This window comes from Gadus chalcogrammus, unplaced genomic scaffold (genome assembly GCF_026213295.1).
Source record: "Gadus chalcogrammus isolate NIFS_2021 unplaced genomic scaffold, NIFS_Gcha_1.0 GACHA024, whole genome shotgun sequence".
NCBI classification, from domain to species: Eukaryota; Metazoa; Chordata; class Actinopteri; order Gadiformes; family Gadidae; genus Gadus; species Gadus chalcogrammus.
In genome coordinates, this window is record NW_026613459.1 from 107,587 (window position 1) to 128,155 (window position 20,569).

At 48.7% G+C, this 20,569-nt stretch overlaps 1 protein-coding gene and 2 long non-coding RNA genes across 4 annotated transcripts; all 3 read left to right on the forward strand.

Annotated features, from left to right (window-relative positions):
* Positions 1–11,082, forward strand: gcat (glycine C-acetyltransferase). Its single transcript, XM_056584894.1, has 9 exons — positions 1–327; positions 1,550–1,680; positions 1,790–1,891; positions 2,369–2,515; positions 3,189–3,343; positions 5,951–6,033; positions 7,214–7,385; positions 10,075–10,196; positions 10,760–11,082. Exons 1-9 carry the CDS (start codon positions 111–113, stop codon positions 10,909–10,911), a joined length of 1,281 nt encoding a protein of 426 aa, XP_056440869.1. The 5' UTR covers positions 1–110; the 3' UTR covers positions 10,912–11,082.
* Positions 11,083–12,180: 1,098 nt separating this feature from the next.
* On the forward strand, positions 12,181–16,451 carry LOC130377942 (uncharacterized). Of its 2 annotated transcripts, XR_008894422.1 has the most exons (4): positions 12,181–12,627; positions 12,725–12,766; positions 13,283–13,352; positions 16,388–16,451. It is a non-coding gene; the product is annotated as an uncharacterized LOC130377942 (long non-coding RNA). The 2 variants fall into 2 exon arrangements; XR_008894421.1 differs by lacking the exon at positions 16,388–16,451 and having other exon boundaries at positions 13,283–13,573.
* A 419-nt stretch (positions 16,452–16,870) lies between these two features.
* Positions 16,871–19,809, forward strand: LOC130377944 (uncharacterized). Its single transcript, XR_008894423.1, has 5 exons — positions 16,871–17,132; positions 17,339–17,420; positions 17,641–17,702; positions 18,871–18,994; positions 19,119–19,809. It is a non-coding gene; the product is annotated as an uncharacterized LOC130377944 (long non-coding RNA).
* The last annotated feature ends 760 nt before the right edge of the window (positions 19,810–20,569 follow it).

Consider the following 20,569-nt stretch of genomic DNA (forward strand, 5'->3'; position numbering starts at 1 on the left):
TTCCAGCGACGCCCTCAGATTACGTGCGTGGTCACGTCGTGCGTGACGTTCATCCCTACGCGTGGAGTGTTTGGTAACAATTGCCGATAACAGTCTGACAGCTTCGGACCATGTCTCTCCTGCCTGCCGTCCGGGGTCTGCTGAGACCCCTCAGGTGCGTCCTGACGCCCCCCGCCCCTCCGCGGCGCGGCCACGCGGCTGTCGCCGACGCGAGAGCGATTCTTGAGAGCGAACTGGAAGGGATCCGAGTGGCAGGAACCTGGAAAGGAGAACGGATCATCACGTCGAAGCAAGGTCCCAGGATCAACGTGGACGGCAGTCGTGGCAGTGAGTAGGAGATCAACGACAGCATTAAGCATACATTTATTAATCATTTTCAATCCGCTGCCTCGCATCCACAGTGTTTCCACAGTTTTGGAGTAAAGACTCATCCATGTTCATACTTTGACTACACTGATCTTATAGCGTGTGTGTTGATCAGATAAGTGCTGAACTCGCCCCCTGAGCCGGGCTCCTATCGCCTGATCTGTGCCGTGTTGCTCTTGTTCATTCTTCGTTAAAGGTCGTGTTGCAGGGTTTATTTTTCAACGAATTTGTGCAATTTGCTTGGTGGTATTTAAGATTTTAAAAAGTTATTTATTGTATTTAATGTTGTTAGGTATCACAAAACGCAATGTAATACGAAAAAGTAGGTACTATTTCAGGTAGGTGCTATTGATTCCCCCAGAATGCATTGCATGACGTCACGTTGGGGAGACACGGACCAAAGCCGCATTGAGACCCTTGAGAGTAGAGACTAGTAAGAGAGTGTTCAGCAGATTATACAGATACAAAGATAGATACATAGATATTATATATAGTTAGTTTATGCTACACGTGAAATTCCTAACATGGCGCAATTTGATTGGTTCGCTATCTCGTGAAGCAGCCTAGCCTTGGAGTTGGATTAGTTGGAGTGATTGTGTACGGGCCGTGCGAGAGTGAGGGAGAGCGAAACCCGCCGTGAAATTTGGGAAAAAAATTGTTGGGCTTGTTGTGGCTGTCTGTCAGCATCCGCCGGGTTGGGACGGTGTGCTTTGTGTACGTGTTCAGATGGACATCTGTCCTGGTCGTAAATTTGCGGTAGATTGAGGGTTAATAATGTCCACCCACGATCGGTTATACTTGCCGGCACTCATTTGCAAGTGCACTGATTGCTGTCCATTAGAAATTGCTAGAAAACACCTGTTACTGCCAAAAACGCCAAAAACTGGACTTTAACACTATTTTTGAGACATTTTATAAATGATACACATATTTTGAGTGCTTTATGTACCCATTAATCAAAACTTCCGGTTACCCTGCACGTAGCCTTGTAAAGCTTGCAGGGCATGACGTGCTGATGGGTGAACAGTCTATTGGCTCTGCCCTGCTCACTCATGTGTTGATACTATGTCAGTCGACCCCACAATCTCCACAAAGTATCTCCTTTTAATGTTTGTGATTGTACGTCTGTTTCTGTCTCCGTTACTCTCTCTGTGTCCGACTCTCTTCTCCTTCCTCACTCCAGCAATCTTGAATTTCTGTGCCAACAACTACCTGGGTCTGTCCAGCCACCCAGAGGTGGTGCAGGCAGGGGTGGATGCTCTGAACACCTACGGGGCCGGTCTGAGCTCCGTCAGGTTCATCTGTGGCACCCAGGTACAAGGTTATACTCACTCACTCACTCACTCACCCTCTCACTCACCCTCTCACTCAGCCACCCCATGGGGCAGCAGGTGCCCTCACCCTGACTCTCTGAACTCCTCAGGATCTCCACAAGGAGCTGGAGAGGAGGCTGGCTGAGTTCCACGAGAGGGAGGACTGCATCCTGTACGCCAGCTGCTTCGACGCCAACGCCGGCCTGTTTGAGGTCAGGGGTCAAAACGGGGCCGTTTGAGGTCAGGGGTCAACGCGGGGCCGTTTGAGGTCAGGGGTCAACGCGGGGCCGTTTGAGGTCAGGGGTCAACGCGGGGCTGTTTGAGGTCAGGGGTCAACGCGGGGCTGTTTGAGGTCAGGGGTCAACGCGGGGCTGTTTGAGGTCAGGGGTCAACGCGGGGCTGTTTGAGGTCAGGGGTCAACGCGGGGCTGTTTGAGGTCAGGGGTCAACGCGGGGCTGTTTGAGGTCAGGGGTCAACGCGGGGCTGTTTGAGGTCAGGGGTCAACGCGGGGCTGTTTGAGGTCAGGGGTCAACGCGGGGCTGTTTGAGGTCAGGGGTCAACGCCGGCTGTTTGAGGTCAGGGGTCAACGCGGGGCTGTTTGAGGTCAGGGGGGAGTTGGGGTCCTGTGTTTACCGGGGGGAGTTACCAGCCCGGCCCTGACCCCACCCCCCACCCCCCCCACCCCCCAGGTGCTGCTGGGGCCGGAGGATGCCGTGCTGTCTGACGAGCTGAACCACGCCTCCATCATCGACGGGATCCGGCTCTGCCGCGCAAAGAGGCTGCGCTACAAACACATGAGCCTGGAGGACCTGGAGGCCCGCCTGAAGGAGGCCCAGGTAAGAGACCGCCCGGTAGGAGACCCCCAGGTAGGGGACCCCCAGGCAGGAGACCCCCAGGCAGGAGACCCCCAGGTAGGGGACCCCCAGGTAGGAGACCCCCAGGTAGGGGACCCCCAGGTAGGAGACCCCCAGGTAGGGGACCCCCAGGTAGGGGACCCCCAGGCAGGAGCCCTCCAGGCAGGAGACCCCCAGGTAGGAGACCGCCCGGTAGGGGACCCCCAGGCAGGAGACCCCCAGGCAGGAGACCCCCAGGCAGGAGACCCCCAGGTAGGAGACCCCCAGGTAGGAGACCCCCAGGTAGGAGACCATGATGAGGGCTGCTTGGAGTACCATGGGTTGGGGAGGAGTTCTTGTAAATCCTTTTTTAAGAAATGGATCATGCTACTTCTTGGAAGATTTTGTAATTGTCCTATTACCACATTCATAGGACGTGCCACCGCATGGTGCGGCACCGGCCGTCCGGTACCCCTCCCCCTCAGAACCCGGAGGGCGGGGTCCTTCTGAGGTCACAGCTGTTATCTTTAAGCTGTTGGCCTTAACCCTAACCCTCCATGATCATGATGTCCAGCTTTTATATTCTTTGCTCCGCTGATCTTAACTGCTTTTGTGCCCCGCTTTTTCACCCCTCCTCCACCCCCACACCCCCCGCCCGCCCCCCGCCCCCCCCCAGTCGTCCCGCATGCGTCTGGTTGTGACCGACGGGGTGTTCTCCATGGACGGGGACGTGGCCCCGCTGGAGGGGATCTGCGCGCTGGCCGAGCGCTACGGGGCGCTGGTCTTCATCGACGAGTGCCACGCCACCGGCTTCCTGGGCGCCCGCGGCAGGTGGGCTCAGACCGCAGACCCTTAGTGTCTCTTTGGGGTCCTCTTGGGGTCCCCTCCGTCCCTTAGGGTCCTCTGATGGGGTCCTCTGAGCGATGATGAGATCTTGAATCGAGGCCTGGATGAGGATCATCACTGATAGAAGCTCAGAGGACACACCGAATGCCCCTCCCAGGACGCTCTTGGTGTGGTGAAGTACTGGTGATCCTAGGCTGTTTTGGGAGGTTCTTATTTTTTAACAACGAAATGATTGCCCAAAAATGATTGTCTTTACTGTCCCAATCAGCTGTCTTTTTCTCGGCACAAAGTGTTGTGAACACTTTTAAACACTGCAAGGCCAAAACAAGTCTGGGCCCGGACAACATTGGTAGCCATGTCCTTTCTTGTTGTGCAGAACAGCTATGCCCCATCTTTTATTATATTTTTTATCAATCTTTGTGTCAACAGAAGGTCCCTGACTTATGGAAAAAGTCAACTATAGTCCCTGTTGCAAAGAACAATCACCCCAAGACTTTAAATGATTACAGACCCATAGCCCTCACGTTACTTGTGATGAAGTCCTCTGAAAAGCTGATCAAAAGAGAACTGTCATTTAGGACGAACAGCCTCCTCGACCCACTACAGTTTGCATACAGACTCGACAGAGGGGTCCAGGATGGAACAGTACTTAACCTCATCCTCAAACACCTTGAGGGTAACAAAAAACCTGCCAGACTACTGTTAGTGGACTTCTTGTCAGCCTTTAACACCATTCAGCCCCTCCTGCTGGTTGAGAAGCTGCTGCATCAGTTCAAGCTGGAGGCCAACCTTGTGGGCTGGATATTAGACTTCCTCACAAATAGATCCCAGCGAGTTAGAGTAAATGATCACCTCTCTGACTTGGCCCTCACATCAACTGGCTCTCCGCATGGGAGTGTTCTCTCCCCCCTTCTCTACATTCTGTACACCAATGACTGTCGCTCTGTGACTGATGACCGACACATTGTGAAGTTTGCTGATGATAGTTATTGTCAGCTTACTGAACAATGAGGAAGCTTCACACGGTCCGGTAATCGACCACTTTGCAACATGGTGTCAGGATGCCTCTCTTGAACTCAATGCCTCCAACACTAAGGACATGTGTAATGACTTTAGGTGTAATGTCTTTAACCAGGTAAGAACTAGTATAAATGGTCAGGAAATAGAGGTTTTTAAAGAGTACAAATACTTAGGATCTATTATCTATTATTAACAAGTTGTGTTTTGAGCAAAATACCAGCTTGCTTTGCAAGAAAGGCCAGCAGCGCCTGTATTGCCTTAGGAAGCTGGTCAAGTTCAATGTGGTTAGGGTTAGCCCTAACCCTAACCCTAACCCTAAGGCCAGCAGCGCCTGTATTGCCTTAGGAAGCTGGCCAAGTTCAATGTGGACAAGACCCTGATGACCCTTTTATATAGGTGCTTTGTTGAGTCAGTTGTCACCTTCTCCTTAATCTGCTGGTATGGGTCTATCACCGTAAAGCAAAAAAAACTCCCTTTCCAAGTTAATTAAGGTGAGCAGCCGTATCACAGGTCCTAATCAGAAAGGCCTGGAGGAACTTTATCAGAAGCAGATGCTATAAAGGGTTGAATCTATCCTGTCAAATAGTTCTCATCCCCTACAGGCTAAATTTCAGATGTTGCCATTCGGATCACGCTTTAAACCCCCACGACTCTGAACCAACAGATATAAACACTCTTTAAACTCCCACGACTCAGAACCAACAGATATAAACACTCTTTAAACTCCCACGACTCTGAACCAACAGATATAAACACTCTTTAAACTCCCACGACTCTGAACCAACAGATATAAACACTCTTTAAACTCCCACGACTCTGAACCAATAGATATAAACACTCTTTAAACTCCCACGACTCAGAACCAACAGATATAAACACGCTTTAAACTCCCACGACTCTGAACCAACAGATATAAACACTCTTTAAACCCCCACGACTCAGAACCAACAGATATAAACACGCTTTAAACTCCCACGACTCTGAACCAACAGATATAAACACTCTTTAAACTCCCACGACTCTGAACCAACAGATATAAACATGCTTTAAACTCCCACGACTCTGAACCAACAGATATAAACACTCTTTTGTTCTCGCAGCCACTCTACTCCTAAAGTCTATAAAGGACCGTAGATAACACCTCCCCCCAGCTCACACTTTTGGATATGCTGAGCGTCAGCCTTTCTCTCTCTCTCTCTCTGTGTGTCTGTGTGTGTGTGTGTGTGTGTGTGTGTGTGTGTGTGTGTGTGTGTGTGTGTGTGTGTGTGTGTGTGTGTGTGTGTGTGTGTGTGTGTGTGTGTGTGTGTGTGTGTGGATATGTGTGTGTGTGTGGATATGTGTGTGTGTGTGTATTTGGATATGTGTGTGTGTGTATTATTATTTGGATATATATTGACTACTATTTATTGATTGAATAGTGTTTTTTATTGTGCGTGTGTGACTTGGATTTGTATACTATCTACTGCACAACAAATTGCCCCATTGGGGGACAATAAAGTCCCGTCTCCTATCTCCTATCTCCTATCTCCTGCCTCCTATCTCCTACTCACTAAAGTGTGTTGTCCTCTCCAGGGGGACTGACGAGCTGCTGGGTGTGATGGACAGAGTCCACATCGTCAACTCCACCCTGGGGAAGGCCCTGGGAGGGGCCGCAGGTAGGCCTCCTGCCTCCTACCTCCTACCTCCTGTATCCTATCCTCCTACCTCCTGCCTCCTACCTCCTGTATCCTATCCTCCTACCTCCTGTATCCTATCCTCCTACCTCCTGTATCCTATCCTCCTACCTCCTGTATCCTATCCTCCTACCTCCTGTATCCTATCCTCCTACCTCCTGTATCCTATCCTCCTACCTCCTGCCTCCTACCTCCTGTATCCTATCCTCCTACCTCCTGTCTCCTACCTCCTGTCTCCTGCCTCCTTTATCCTGTATCCTATCCTCCTGTCTCCTGCCTCCTACCTCCTGCCTCCTACCTCGTTATCCTATCCTCCTACCTCCCGTCTCCTACCTCCTTTCTCCTGTATCCTATCCTCCTGCCTCCTGTATCCTAGCCTCCTGCCTCCTACCTCCTGCCTCCTACCTCCTGTATCCTATCCTCCTACCTCCTGTCTCCTACATCCTGTCTCCCACCTCCTGTCTCCTACATCCTGTCTCCCACCTCCTGTCTCCTACCTCCTGTCCTTTTCCACTGCCTAACCCTCATCAACACAATCTGGCTAAATGCTTATTCAGCAGATCTTGGGGGGAGGGGGGGCTAGGCTGTTTGAGCTAGGCTCCGCCCACTAGCAACATATTTAAATGGCCTTCCTGCAGTCTTCAGGTAGACCCTTAATCTGGAGGCAGGGCTATACGTCTGCTCTCCTGCCCAGGCCCCTCCCCCTCAGCTTAATTCCAATTTGCTGTGCATGCGGACTGGACTGGTTGGCCGACCGGAACTGAAGAGTAACTGAAGAGTAACTGAAGAGTCCGTATTCCAAGCAAATCCTGTGTTCCTGAAGCACCCCCCCCCAATGAAACTGATAAACACAGAGGAAGCCGGCGACATCAGCCATCAACTGATAAAGGTTTCCTGTCCAACATGGACTGGGTTCTCTTCAGGTTGCTGTTTATACCTCCCAGTACAGTCAGTGGTCCGTAGCGCCCCCCAGGTCAGTCAGTGGTCCGTAGCGCCCCCCAGGTCAGTCAGTGGTCCGTAGCGCCCCCCAGGTCAGTCAGTGGTCCGTAGCGCCCCCCAGGTCAGTCAGTGGTCCGTAGCGCCCCCCAGGTCAGTCAGTGGTCCGTAGCGCCCCAGGTGTGCGTCTCAGGTGTGTGTCTCAGCTGTCCCTCTGCCCCACCAGGCGGCTACACCGTGGGCCCCAAGCCCCTTATCGACCTGCTGCGCCAGCGCTCCCGGCCCTACCTCTTCTCTAACTCTCTGCCGCCCCCGGTGGTGGGGAGTGCCCTGCGCGCCCTGGAGCTGCTGCTGGCCTCCAGCCACATCGCCCAGAGCATGGCCGCCAAAACCATGAGGTGGGGGACTGCGTGCAAGGGGACTTCCTGTAGGCGGACTTCCTGTATGGGGATATCCTGTCCGGGGACTTCCTGTAAAGGGGGACTTCCTGCAAGGGGGACTTCCTGCAAGGGGGACTTTGTGTGCTCCTGTGAATACTAATGCCGTGTTCCAATATCCATACTATCCGTACTTACTAGCCTAAGTTTGAGTACGTAGGGCATTCCGATTCAGATCGGGTGAAAATAAGTGTACTGAATGGACCCGGATGATTAAAACGGTCAAATTGCGAAGTGTGGATCGATGTACACTCCCCATACTCAACGGCAGCCATCTTAGCTACGTAGCGGAAGAGGGCGGAGCCAGGCTGAGCCTAAGTCGGCGCATTTTCCACATAGCCTGCATTAATAGTCATTTTGCAGTTTTTATAGCTTTTTATAGCAGCTAGGCGTAAAGAGTTCACTGTTCAAAGCGGGATGTTTATTGCGGGGGAGGAGCTGCGGCTGCAATCGTGATCGTTATTTCCGGTTAGCGCAACACAGAGTTTTCCGATTTGGAACAACACTGACATGATCTGAAAATTAGCGCACTTAGTGAGTGCGGATAGTGTACTTCGTTTAAGTGTACTCATGGAAGTATGGATATCGGAACACGGCATCAGTCTTTGATTAAAGCAGCTTCATAGTAACTTAATCCACCCCGAACATGCACAAAGGTATGAGGCTTTATACTCAAGGTTATTTCCCCCCCCCCCCCCCCCCCGGACATGGAGCGTATCTGTAGTTAGGGCTGACCGTATCCTTCTGAAAGCTGATACTACGGTTATCTGAGGAAGCATTTGAACACAGGAATATGAGAACGAACCACAGGAACTCAGAATAAGTCTGCCTGCAGCCTCTCTAGGCAGGCTATTCTACCCTTAACCCTCTCTAGGCAGGCTATTCTACCCCTATTCTAACTAGAGCCCGACCGATAAAGGATTTTTAAGGCCGATACCGATACAAATATTTGGTGATTTAAAAATCTGATTTTCAGATATATCGGCCGATATATATTTAAAAAAGAAATTCTAGAAACGCGTAACAAAACAAAAACAGATTTCCCTAACATTGGTTATTTGTAGTCCTCACTAAAATAATAAGGTAATGCAGTTTAAAAATAAACTTTATTTTATTGTTTTATTCTCCCAACAGAAAAGTCAAAATCAAAATGTATTAAAGTTCTGATGAATAAAATGTATAAAATTACAAACTTAAATTATGAAACTCAAAGTCCTTTGAACAAAAACACATGAACCCAATATTTTTTTTTAATATTAATTAATCGGCCGTTACCGATAGTTTGGAAAATGCTTAATATCGGCCGATAATATCAACCCGCCGATATATCGGTTGTGCTCTAATTCTAACCCTAACCCTCTCTAGGCACGGTATTTTACCCCTATTCTACCCCTCACCCTCTCTAGGCAGGGTATTCTACCCTATTCTAACCCTAACCCTCTCTAGGCAGGGTATTTTACCCTTATTCTAACCCTAACCCTCTCTAGGCAGGGTATTTTACCCCTTTCTTACCCTAACTCTCTCTAGGCAGGGTATTTTACCCCTATTCTAACCCTAACCCTCTCTAGGCAGGATAATTTTACCCCTTTCTTACCCTAACTCTCTCTAGGCAGGGTATTTTACCCCTATTCTACCCCTCACCCTCTTTAGGCAGGGTATTCTACCCCTATTCTAACCCTAACCCTCTCTAGGCAGGGTATTCTACCCCTATTCTAACCCTAACCCTCTCTAGGCAGGTTATTCTACCCCTATTCTAACCCTAACCCTCTCTAGGCAGGGTATTTTACCCTTATTCTAACCCTCTCTAGGCAGGGTATTTTACCCCTTTCTTACCCTAACTCTCTCTAGGCAGGGTATTTTACCCCTATTCTAACCCTAACCCTCTCTAGGCAGGGTATTTTACCCCTTTCTTACCCTAACTCTCTCTAGGCAGGGTATCTTACCCCTTTCTTACCCTAACTCTCTCTAGGCAGGGTATTCTACCCCTATTCTAACCCTAACCCTCTTTAGGCAGGGTATTCTACCCCTATTCCAGCCCTAACCCGGTCTAGGCAGGGTATTCTACCCCTATTCTAACCCTAACCCTCTTTAGGCAGGGTATTCTACCCCTATTCCAGCCCTACCCTCTGGGAGGGTTGAGCCATGTCAGGTAGAGCTCAGCCTCCTCTAGTTTGTATCCTAGAGTCTAAAGCCTGGATGCGTGTGGTTTTCTCCTCTGCCACCTTGGAATAAACCGGTTTCTCATCTGAACAAGTCGTTTAGTCAAGATGATGTCTAGGCTTTCCTCCACCACACCAATGGAGAGTTGAGTTGTGTTTTATTGGGATAAGGGGATGAAGGTCAGATTAGTTTGTTATTAAGAGGTAGAGCAGAAGAGATTCAAGATTAAGAAACTAAACAACCCAACAGAAACGTCCCTCCCTCCTTACGTTTCTCCAACAGAGAGGTCAGTAAGAAGCTAGTGTTGCATTCACACAGCTTTGATTGACAGCCAAATGGATTACCTGAACCAATCAGGGAAGAGATGAAATCCATTTAGTCTCAGTTATCCGACTGTCGGCTTGGGTGTTTCTAACAGATACATCTGTTAATAGTAGCTCTTAAATCGTACATGCAGCACTTTTTTTAATATGAATTTCCGCTCCTCCAGGTTTAGGGACCAGATGACGGAGGCAGGCTTCACCATCGCCGGCTCCGCCCACCCCATCTGCCCCGTCATGCTGGGAGACGCACGGCTCGCCTCGCTGATGGCCGACGACATGCTCAAGCTAGGTGTGTGTCTAATAAGCTAGTATCACAGGGACGAGAAGCGAACCTCCTCATGGCCCATGGGCTAGCTCGGGGTACGCGGGCTAGCTCATGGTACGCGGGCTAGCTCTGGGTACGCGGGCTAGCTCTGGGTACGTGGGCTAGCTCTGGGTACGCGGGCTAGCTCTGGGTACGTGGGCTAGCTCGGGGTACGCGGGCTAGCTCGGGGTACGCGGGCTAGCTCATGGTACGCGGGCTAGCTCTGGGTACGTGGGCTAGCTCTGGGTACGCGGGCTAGATCTGGGTAGGCGGGCTAGCTCAGGACCCCCGGGCTAGCTCAGGACCCGCGGCCTAGCTCAGGACCCGCGGCCTAGCTCAGGAACCCGCGGGCTAGCTCAGTGTACGTGGACTAGCTCCTGACCCGTGGGCTAGCTCAGGACCCCTGGGGCTAGCTCAGGACCCCTGGGGCTAGCTCAGGCTACGTGGGCTAGCTCAGGACCCTCAGGCTAGCTCAGGCTACGTGGGCTAGCTCAGGCAAAGCGGGCTATTTCAGCAGTCATTACCCCCATCCCCTCCCCTCCCTCTAGGTGTGTATGTGGTGGGGTTCTCCTTCCCGGTGGTGCCCAAGGGCAAAGCCAGGATCCGGGTCCAGATCTCGGCGGCCCACTCGGACCAGGACATCGACCGCTGCGTAGAGGCCTTCATCCAGACGGGCAGGAAGCATGGCGTGGTTGCGTAGGACCGGCTGCGTTCTCCAGCAGACTGTTGCAGACTTTACAGACTGTTACACACAATGTTATGCTGTAAGATCTACATGTGACTCAAAGAGATCCATTGGCATATTATGTATTTTTGGCTGCTTTTGTCCAATGATTAAAGTTGTTTTGCTAACAATCGGCTTCTTGTTTATCTTACATTGTACGCTTCTTTTCTTTGGATGCTTCTGTACTTTTAAACAAATTTAGTCAATTAAAATACGCACGCCTGCAGCAGTGCCATTGGCTCTGGGAACGACCAATGGAACTGGATTCATCCCAGGGTGTCGTCTGTGGGAAGGATGAGATCCTGTTCCCAGTTCCCAAAATTCTGTCGGCACCAGCCGGACCGAAGGGGACGGATGCCAAACAAACCGAGTATAAAGGAAAAAGGCTAATAAGGGTTAGGTTAGCCCTAACGGCTAATGAGGGTTAGGGTTAGCCCTAACGGCTAATGAGGGTTAGGGTTAGCCCTAACGGCTAATGAGGGTTAGGGTTAGCCCTAACGGCTAATGAGGGTTAGGGTTAGCCCTAACAGCTAATGAGCAGGTTAGGGTTAGCCCTAACGGCTAATGAGCAGGTTAGGGTTAGCCCTAACGGCTAATGAGCAGGTTAGGGTTAGCCCTAAACCCCTCATGCAGAATACATCCGTCCACCAGCCTGTCGCCATAGTGGGGTCTCGTGTTGTCATCAGACCCAGTAGTTAGGGTTAGGGTCTGGTGTTGTCATCAGACCCAGTAGTTAGGGTTAGGGTCTCGTGTTGTCATCAGACCCAGTAGGTAGGGTCTGGTGTTGTCCTCAGACCCAGTAGTTAGGGTTAGGGTCTAGTGTTGTCATCAGACCCAGTAGTTAGGGTCTGGTGTTGTCATCAGACCCAGTAGTTAGGGTCTAGTGTTGTCATCAGACCCAGTAGTTAGGGTCTAGTGTTGTCATCAGACCCAGTAGTTAGGGTCTAGTGTTGTCATCAGACCCAGTAGTTAGGGTTAGGGTCTCGTGTTGTCATCAGACCCAGTAGTTAGGGTCTGGTGTTGTCCTCAGACCCAGTAGTTAGGGTCTAGTGTTGTCATCAGACCCAGTAGTTAGGGTCTAGTGTTGTCATCAGACCCAGTAGTTAGGGTTAGGGTCTAGTGTTGTCATCAGACCAAGTAGTTCTCTTGGTTCTCCTGAGAGTCCCTGTCTGGACGAGGTGGAAGGCATGAAGACCTCTTTATTTATGACCAACAGCAGCTGGTATCGCTGAGGTCTGAAGCTGCTGCCTGGAATGGGAATGATGACCTCCTTTCCCTTCCCTTTTTTCCTAAATCCCCTCTATTATGCCCTTCGTGTCCATCTCAGACAGTTTGGAAAAAAGGTACATGTGTGAGTGTATTCAGGCCAGGTGATTTGACATCAAAAGTAATGGTCATCAACAGGAAAGCTGACTTTATTTTTGTAATAAGGCGTTAATTCTTAAAGACGTCTCTATGGTGATAATCAATGCATTACACCCGAGATTTAGACGCCACCAGCAGGGGTCGCTGACAACTCATCACTCCCGGGAGGCACAGCGGTGTCGCAGCTGTGTTCAGTTACTAATTAGTACGTTTTTTTAAGTGATTGGCTCACCTGTTACTTCTGCACTGTGGCTGCTCGCTTGGCTTTGGTTCAGCTGAGTTAACCAAACAGCACGTTGTTCAGCCGTCCGAGGTTTCTTTCACAAGGTAGTAAACCTAACATTAGTTTAGAAAACATCATGCATTCACCTTCTAGTTAGTGGTTATATGTCTTACTAAGCTAAATCTATTCCTTTGTTCACAGGTTAATTATGAATCAAACTGAACAAACTTGTCTGGAGCTGCTGTGAGTATAACGTCTATTCCACTGGCCTTGTAATTAGTTAAACGTTTTAAATGTTTATGGGTGTTATTTCACGTTAACTGTTTTTAAACGAGTAAGCTTTTAGTTGTCACTGGATTGTAATCGTATAGTTTGTGCGGCCTTATATCAGCCTGATTGTTTATTACTAACGGATACATTGGCAGGTGTTCTGCTTCTAAGTGGTTGTTGTTCAGAGCCTTTTTGTTGTTGGCTGATTTAATCCAGGCTGCTATGAAGTGGTAGAGATGTTTTGAAGTTGTAGCCTATATAGTTCTTTATTTTTCCTAGTTCTGATTGTACAGGTAGCCAAATCAAGGGGACAATTTTAATAAACCGTTGTATTGGTGGACAATCTTTCTGTATTCATCCCAGGGGCCCACTGACTTTCACTGTACACAAATAATTGTCTAGTAAATGTGTATTGGAATGTAAAGCAGCATTCCCCTGTTTAGTGACTCATTTGAATTCAAACGATCTGTGTGGTGCACAACTTTACAGCTCAACTATGGAGGAGAAACTGCGGTTCTGTGAGTAACACAACTGAACTATGAACAAGAAACTGCGAGCTGTAAGTCACTCTTTTTATTAACAAGCGTTAACGTAGATTTGATTCCTTGTTGGATTAACATGTTTCAATACCAAGAGTTTGTGTTGGTGTATTGGTATGTAAAAGTGTAGTTTGAATCAGGATTCTTATGTTAAGGTCGAGTACGTTCAAGTAAACAATGGGTGTCAAGTGAGTAAGACGAATTTGCTTCGTGGCCAAAATGTACTTCAGGGTTATTTCTAGATTCCTTGGATCCACTTCGCCGCTACTTTCTCTGAACGCTTGGCATTTGTCACATTAAGTTGGCTGAGTGGGCAGAGAGAAAATGCATGCTTGGATACGGGGCCTGCCCCAAGGCTGCCGATTCTGGAGCTTTATCCGCACGGAGAAGCTAAGGTGGGGCTTAAGAGTGTCATAATAATCATGTTGCAGTGAACTGAAATGTACCTCCAAACTGCACAGGGGAGCCCACTGAGGGAACGCTGAGGGCAAGAGGGTGCTGTCATCGTCTTGGCAACTGATACCAGCCTAAGTCTTGCACCAGAGAAACATGGAGGACAGCTCAACGTTCCTCTCTACACATCTGGAGGCCTTGGCGACCGTTTCTTGAAGTTTCCAGCAGGAAGTGAGCACAACTTCAGTTCGGAAAATGAACTAGTCCAGGTCTTGATGATGGTTTGTGATGTGCGGACTCCTCTTCCATGGTGAACTGGCCTCGTCCTTTGCAGATCAGCCAGAGAAATGCTTGCACCAACACGGAATGCGTCAGTCTGAGCCAGCAGGAGTTCATCAGTTTTGCTGCTCAAATGGGATGATGGAGAATCCTGCACTTCAAGAACTCCACCACTGGGTTGTCCTTCTGAACGGAACACCTTCGGGATACCCACGTCCTGTCCCTGACCTCAGGCTTATCAAAGCTACAGCTTGCATCTGAAGGCTCCTCATCAGGAAACTACTCGAAGGCCAGGAAGGGACTTCAGTGACTTTGAATCGGGTCAACCTTGATTACCAGCTGAAGACGCCTGCACCTCGACGCAACTGAGGAAGGTTGTGCATAATTTCAATCTCTGAGGCAAGGGCATTGGAAAGGCCTAATGGAGGCCCTGAGCTCGGCTTCTTCATCCTGTGTTCAGCTTCCACTTGGCCAGTGTTTGTCTTGGTATAGGGTGCTCCATGTGACCAGTGTTTGACTTGGTATAGGGTGCTCCATGTGACCAGTGTTTGACCTGGTATAGGGTGCTCCATGTGGACCAGTGTTGACCTGGTATAGGGCTGCTCCATGGCGACCAGTGTTTGACCTCGGTATAGGGTGTCCTATCGTGACCATGTGTGACCTGGATCTAGGGTGCCTCCATGTGACCAGTGTTTGACCTGGTATAGGGTGCTCCATGTGACCAGTGTTTGACCTGGTATAGGGTGCTCCATGTGACCAGTGTTTGACCTGGTATAGGGTGCTCCATGTGACCCAGGTGTTTGACCTGTATAGGGTGCTCCATGTGACCAGTGTCTGACTGGATAGAGATATAGGGTGCTTACCCATGTGACCAGTGTTTGGACCTGGTATAGTGTGTGCTCCATGTGGACCCAGTGGTTTGACCTGGCTATAGGTTGCTCCATTGGGACCAGTGTTTGACGCTCCCGGTATAGGGTGCTCCATCGTGACAAGGGTCTTGACCTGGTATAGGGTGCTCCATGTGACCAGTGTTTGACCTGGTATAGGGTGCTCCATGTGACCAGTGTTTGACCTGGTATAGGGTGCTCCATGTGACCAGTGTTTGACCTGGTATAGGGTGCATGTGACCAGTGTTTGACCTTCAAGAAACAGTCGCCAAGGCCTCCAGATGTGTAGAGAGGAACGTTGAGATGTCCTCATGTTTCTCTGGTGCAAGACTTAGGCTGTGTATCAGTTGCCAAGAGATGAAGCCCCCTCTTGCCCTCAGAGTTCCTCAGTGGGCTCCCTGTGCCCATTTTGGAGGACATTTCAGTTCATGCACCTGATATTATGACACTCTTAAGCACTTAGCTTCTCGTGAGGAGAACAGCTCCAGAACGGCAGCCTTGGGACAGCACCGTATCCAAGCATGCACTCTCTGCCCACTCAGAAACTAATGTGACAAATGCAGAGTTCAGAGAAGTAGCGGCGAAGTGGATCCAAGGAATCTAGAAATAACCCTGAAGTACATTTTGGCCACGAAGCAACTACAATGTGGCATTAACTACATTGCAGGGGTATTTTTCTAACGTTCACTAGCTAAAGTACTCGTGTAGCCATCAGTCATAAGCTGACCTAAATACTGTGCCTCCTCAGGGAGACGTTCTCTAAAAAATATTAGCTAATTAATTTGCATTGTCCTGCAATTGTGGACACTAGAGCGGTACTTTGAGCTAGCAGACCAACTCCAGCTGCCTTCTACTTGCGGAAATATTTCGGTTGAAGGCTGCAAAATTTTTCGAGCGGCAACAATTTGGCATTTCTGTCCTGGAGAGAGCTTTTTGGTGGCTAGAGTTACCACAACCCAGCACCTGGACATGGCTTGAGTATAATTTTACTACTCTACTGTTACTCCTGCTTGTCCTCTTTGGTACATCTTCACCTTATGTCAATTCTAAATATCAGGGCAGTCAGAAGTTGGTTCTTAACAAATTTAACATAGAACTTGGATAGGTTTACCTATCTAAATATAGAGCTGTACTGTCATGTCGTTTGTCTCACAAGATGTCTGCTACCAGTGACTTAAGAGGCTTGCTAAAGGTAAACGCAGGACGGGAGGCTTATATTTATTTTATAGGAAAATGTTTAAATTACCCCATCACCTCCCGTCTCTGCTCTACTGTGATGGGTGGATGTGTGTTGGAACCATGAAGTCTTATTTGAATGGATGGAGGTTTCATGTTTGCAGGGGTCATTTGAGGCGTGGGTCAGCAAGATTATTTACTGAGATTTCCTTAATAGGAAAGCTATAGTCTGCTATACTCTCTCATAAGCTTTAAAGTTGTACTAACAAATGATGGAAAGTGACTGCTGAGGAGGAGGCCTGTTTGTTTGTTGTGACTAGATGGAGCTGGTGACCACTAGGATCTGATGGGAGGACTGCGATGGACCAGTAACATCTGGAGGTAAAACCAATCGTTGGTCAACGTTTAGTGAAATAGGACGAATGAGGTCTGACTAGTGCTGATAAATTATTGCTCATATTGGTTGGAGGAGCCCCGTTGGAGGCGTTGTTGGGACGAGGATGGTGTTGGGTTCCTGTGGCATTACTTCACTAAAGGACCAGGTGTTTTAAAGATGTGTTGAGTCCATCTAGAGGAATGAATTCTGAACGATTATATAAACTGAATAGTGTACTAGAAGGCAAACTGTAGAGGGTTGTATTTCTTAGGGGCCAATCCCACTAGGGCCACGGCCCCGTGTCTGAGCTCACATGCATACTAAAGTCTAGAAAGTTTGGCTAGTGTGACCACGCCATCCGTATTCCAGCACGAAACAGCTCCTTGGCCACGGCACCCTTTGGAGAGGTGTGCCGTGGCCAAAGTGCAGATGCTAATGAGATGACACGCGCGGATACGCAACGTGAGCTGGATGAAATAGTCCTTGCGCGACCCTTCTTTCTTTGCTCTACTGTGATGGGTGGATGTGTGTTGGAACCATGAAGTCTTATTTGAATGGCTGGAGGTTTCATGTTTGCAGTAGATGCAGACTCCCGTGCTTGCTGTCTTGATCCTGTCCAATGCCCAAGATGTCAGGGAGGACCAGAGGCTGATGCTGGACCTGAGGGTACACTTTTCCTGCCACTACTAGTAAGTACATTGCAATGGGTAAATTACAAATGTCAATTTGTAAACAGTCCTTTCTATAATAAAGTTATCGGCTTCCCCTTTACAATGATCCACCACATGCTGAAAGTATGCAGCTTTTGCGTCCCCGGTTTTGTCTTGACAAGGTCCCATAGTAGCACGCTTTGGAGCCAGACGTTTGTTCAAACTCCTGTTGTGTTTGGTACCAGGTGGTGGTGAGCTAACGGAGGAGCGGCGCTGAAGGAGGAGCCTGGAGAAGGTCCCTCCGGACCCTGTTATGAGTATCCACTAGTGAGTCATCTACTAGTATTCAACCGGTCACTGCTGACGTCACTTGGAGCATATGTAGAGAAGAGTCTCGGGGTAATTTGAGGCGTGGGTCAGCAGGATTATTTACTGAGATTTCCTTAATAGGAAAGCTAGTCTGCTATACTCTCTCATAAGCTTTAAAGTTGTACTAACAAATGATGGAAAGTGACTGCTGAGGAGGAGGCCTGTTTGTTGTGGCTAGATGGAGCTGGTGACCACTAGGATCTGATGGGAGGACTGCGCTGGACCTGTAACATCTTGGAGGTAAAAACCAATCGTTGGTCAACGTTTAGTGAAATAGGACGAATGAGGTCTGACTAGTGCTGATAAATTATTGCTCATATTGGTTGGAGGAGCCACGTTGGAGGCGTTGTTGGGACGAGGATGGTGTTGGGTTCCTGTGCATTACTTCACTAAAGGACCAGGTGTTTTAAAGATGTGTTGAGTCCATCTAGAGGAATGAATTCTGAACGATTATATAAACTGAATAGTGTACTAGAAGGCAAACTGTAGAGGGTTGTGTTTCTTAGGGGCCAATCCCACTAGGGCCACGGCCCCGTGTCTGCGCTCATTTGCATAGAACGTTTGGCTAGTGTGACCACGCCATCCGTATTCCAGCACGAAACAGCCCCTTGGCCACGGCACCCTTTGGAGAGGTGTGCCGTGGCCAAAGTGCAGATGCTAATGAGATGACACGCGCGGATACGCAACGTGAGCTGGATGACGTAGTCCTTGCGCGACCCTTCTTTCTTTATAGGTAGGTCCATGCCATTCTTCCCCACAACAATCATTTTAAACAATGGCGGCAAGCGGTTCACGAGTGGGTTTACGTTGGTGCGATAGTGAATTCTAGTGTTTACTTGAAATTTGGGCAGACGACAGCATTCACGTTATTGTTCTCCATTGTTCTTATGGGGGCGAGGAGACTTGAAGGTGATGAAGTATTTATCGTATTACGACGTGGTGATGTATGTATGAAGGAGCAATCGTGCTCGGGCCACGGCCTTTGAGAGCAGTGTGACCACGGGTGTGGGGAGGGGGGGAATCGTGCTGAATCTTCCTGCAGCACCGGACAGGCAAACTTGCCTAGTGTGAGTGTGCCCTAACTAGATGTTCACCAACTACCACTGTTGCCAGACCAGCTGTGTTACCAGACCAGTCAACCACTGCTTTACCAGACCAGGGTGGTGATGCAGGAGCTGTATCTGGTAGGGGAATCTGAAGGAGGACCATGAAGTCCTTGCAAGTTTGCATAAACTGAACACGGTGGGGTTTTGCAGGGCAGGCCAAGGTCGTGAATCAATCCCAAAGTCCTCAGACCGTGATCCTTGAGGAAGATGTCCTAACCCCCTGCTCCTGAATAACATGCATCTGGATTCATGTCTCTTTGGATAAAACGGGCAACTGACTGTTAAATAACCTTGGTTCTAAGACGCTGTGGAGATCCTGAGTTTGGTTTGGGGGAGACGTCCTTGAGCCGGGGCCTCCCTGTATCCTGACGTCCTTCTTGCCAGTCTCCTCACAGGATTCATCTGATCATCCTGGAGGTTCTTCAGGTCAGTACTCCACTGAGTTCTATTAATTACAGTTGGAAAACTCAATTGATAAAGCAAGGCCTGTTGTGCTAAAGTAACTAACCTTATGCAAACATCTTTGTATTTTTCTTGGGCAACGTTTCAGAAGGACCAACGAGTGAAGAGCCAGCTGGAGTCATCGTTGGACTGCAGAATCATCTCTTCCATGCACACACACCTGTCTGTGTGTGGAGGACACCACCTCTTCCAATCTATTCTCTCTCCTCCACCTGTCTGTGTGTGGAGGACACCACCTCTTCCAATCTATTCTCTCTCCTCCACCTGTCTGTGTGTGGAGGACACCACCTCTTCCAATCTATTCTCTCTCCTCCACCTGTCTGTGTGTGGAGGACACCACCTCTTCCAATCTATTCTCTCTCCTCCACCTGTCTGTGTGTGGAGGACACCACCTCTTCCAATCTATTCTCTCTCCTCCACCTGTCTGTGTGTGGAGGACACCACCTCTTCCAATCTATTCTCTCTCCTCCACCTGTCTGTGTGTGGAGGACACCACCTCTTCCAATCTATTCTCTCTCCTCCACCTGTCTGTGTGTGGAGGACACCACCTCTTCCAATCTTGGGGGTCAGAGTTCAAAGTTAGGGCTTAGGGTTTAGTTTGAGGGCTTGAGCTGGTCAGGTAGGGCTGCTTTCACCACTAACTTCTTCACTTGCTTTAAAAATTGTTTGGACGGCCGTCCCAAAATGTGCACTTCATTTTTTTTTTAACAAATTGTACGAAATGAAATGTATGATTGCTTTTTAAAATGCATATTTGTGTTTTTAAAATAAAAACAGCCTTCCTGACATGACTTTTGCAGCCGGTTTCTTTTAAACCCTTGTCTAGGTCAGGATATAGCTCTTGCATCATGTAAAACAAATATTTTTTTATTCTGATATACACATCATGCATATTACTATCAAACTCTTCCAAATATTGCTATATTATAAATGACATTGTTACAATTAATGAAGGCCTAGGAACGTGGCGAGTGCTTTATATTGGTTTGTAAAGTTCTTAACTAATGGCATTAACGTATTCAACTTTATAAGCTATTGTTTGGTACTGTGGCAGAAGAGGGATAAGCCCGAAAACCGTCGAAGCTGCGAGTTTCTCCTGTTCTTCCGGCTGCCCTTTAGATTGGCAGTCCTGGGTTGGGCCAATCCAAACCGTTTATCCAATAGGGGCGGGTTCCATGCCAGGCGTCAGCCACACGTCAACCATTCAGAGAAGTTATGAAAGAATTTTAAAACGTTCCTTCGCTCTATAAATAGTAATGGAATATCCGGATGTGAAGAACGCTCTTGGCTATCTTACAAGTTCAGCAAAATAATTAAAATAATTAAAATAAAGGGCAACATGATCTATTACCATGGTTATGTACTGCGAGGCAGGTGTTTAAACAAACCGAAAATATTAGAATGTACTAAACCTTTTTATCTTATTACATGACACATGACGGTCTCAACCCAGAAGCGTGATCTCAATAACTGATTCCGTGTTTTCATGGAGATTCCAAAGAAACGAACCAAGGAACTTCTGCAGTAAATTAACTCATC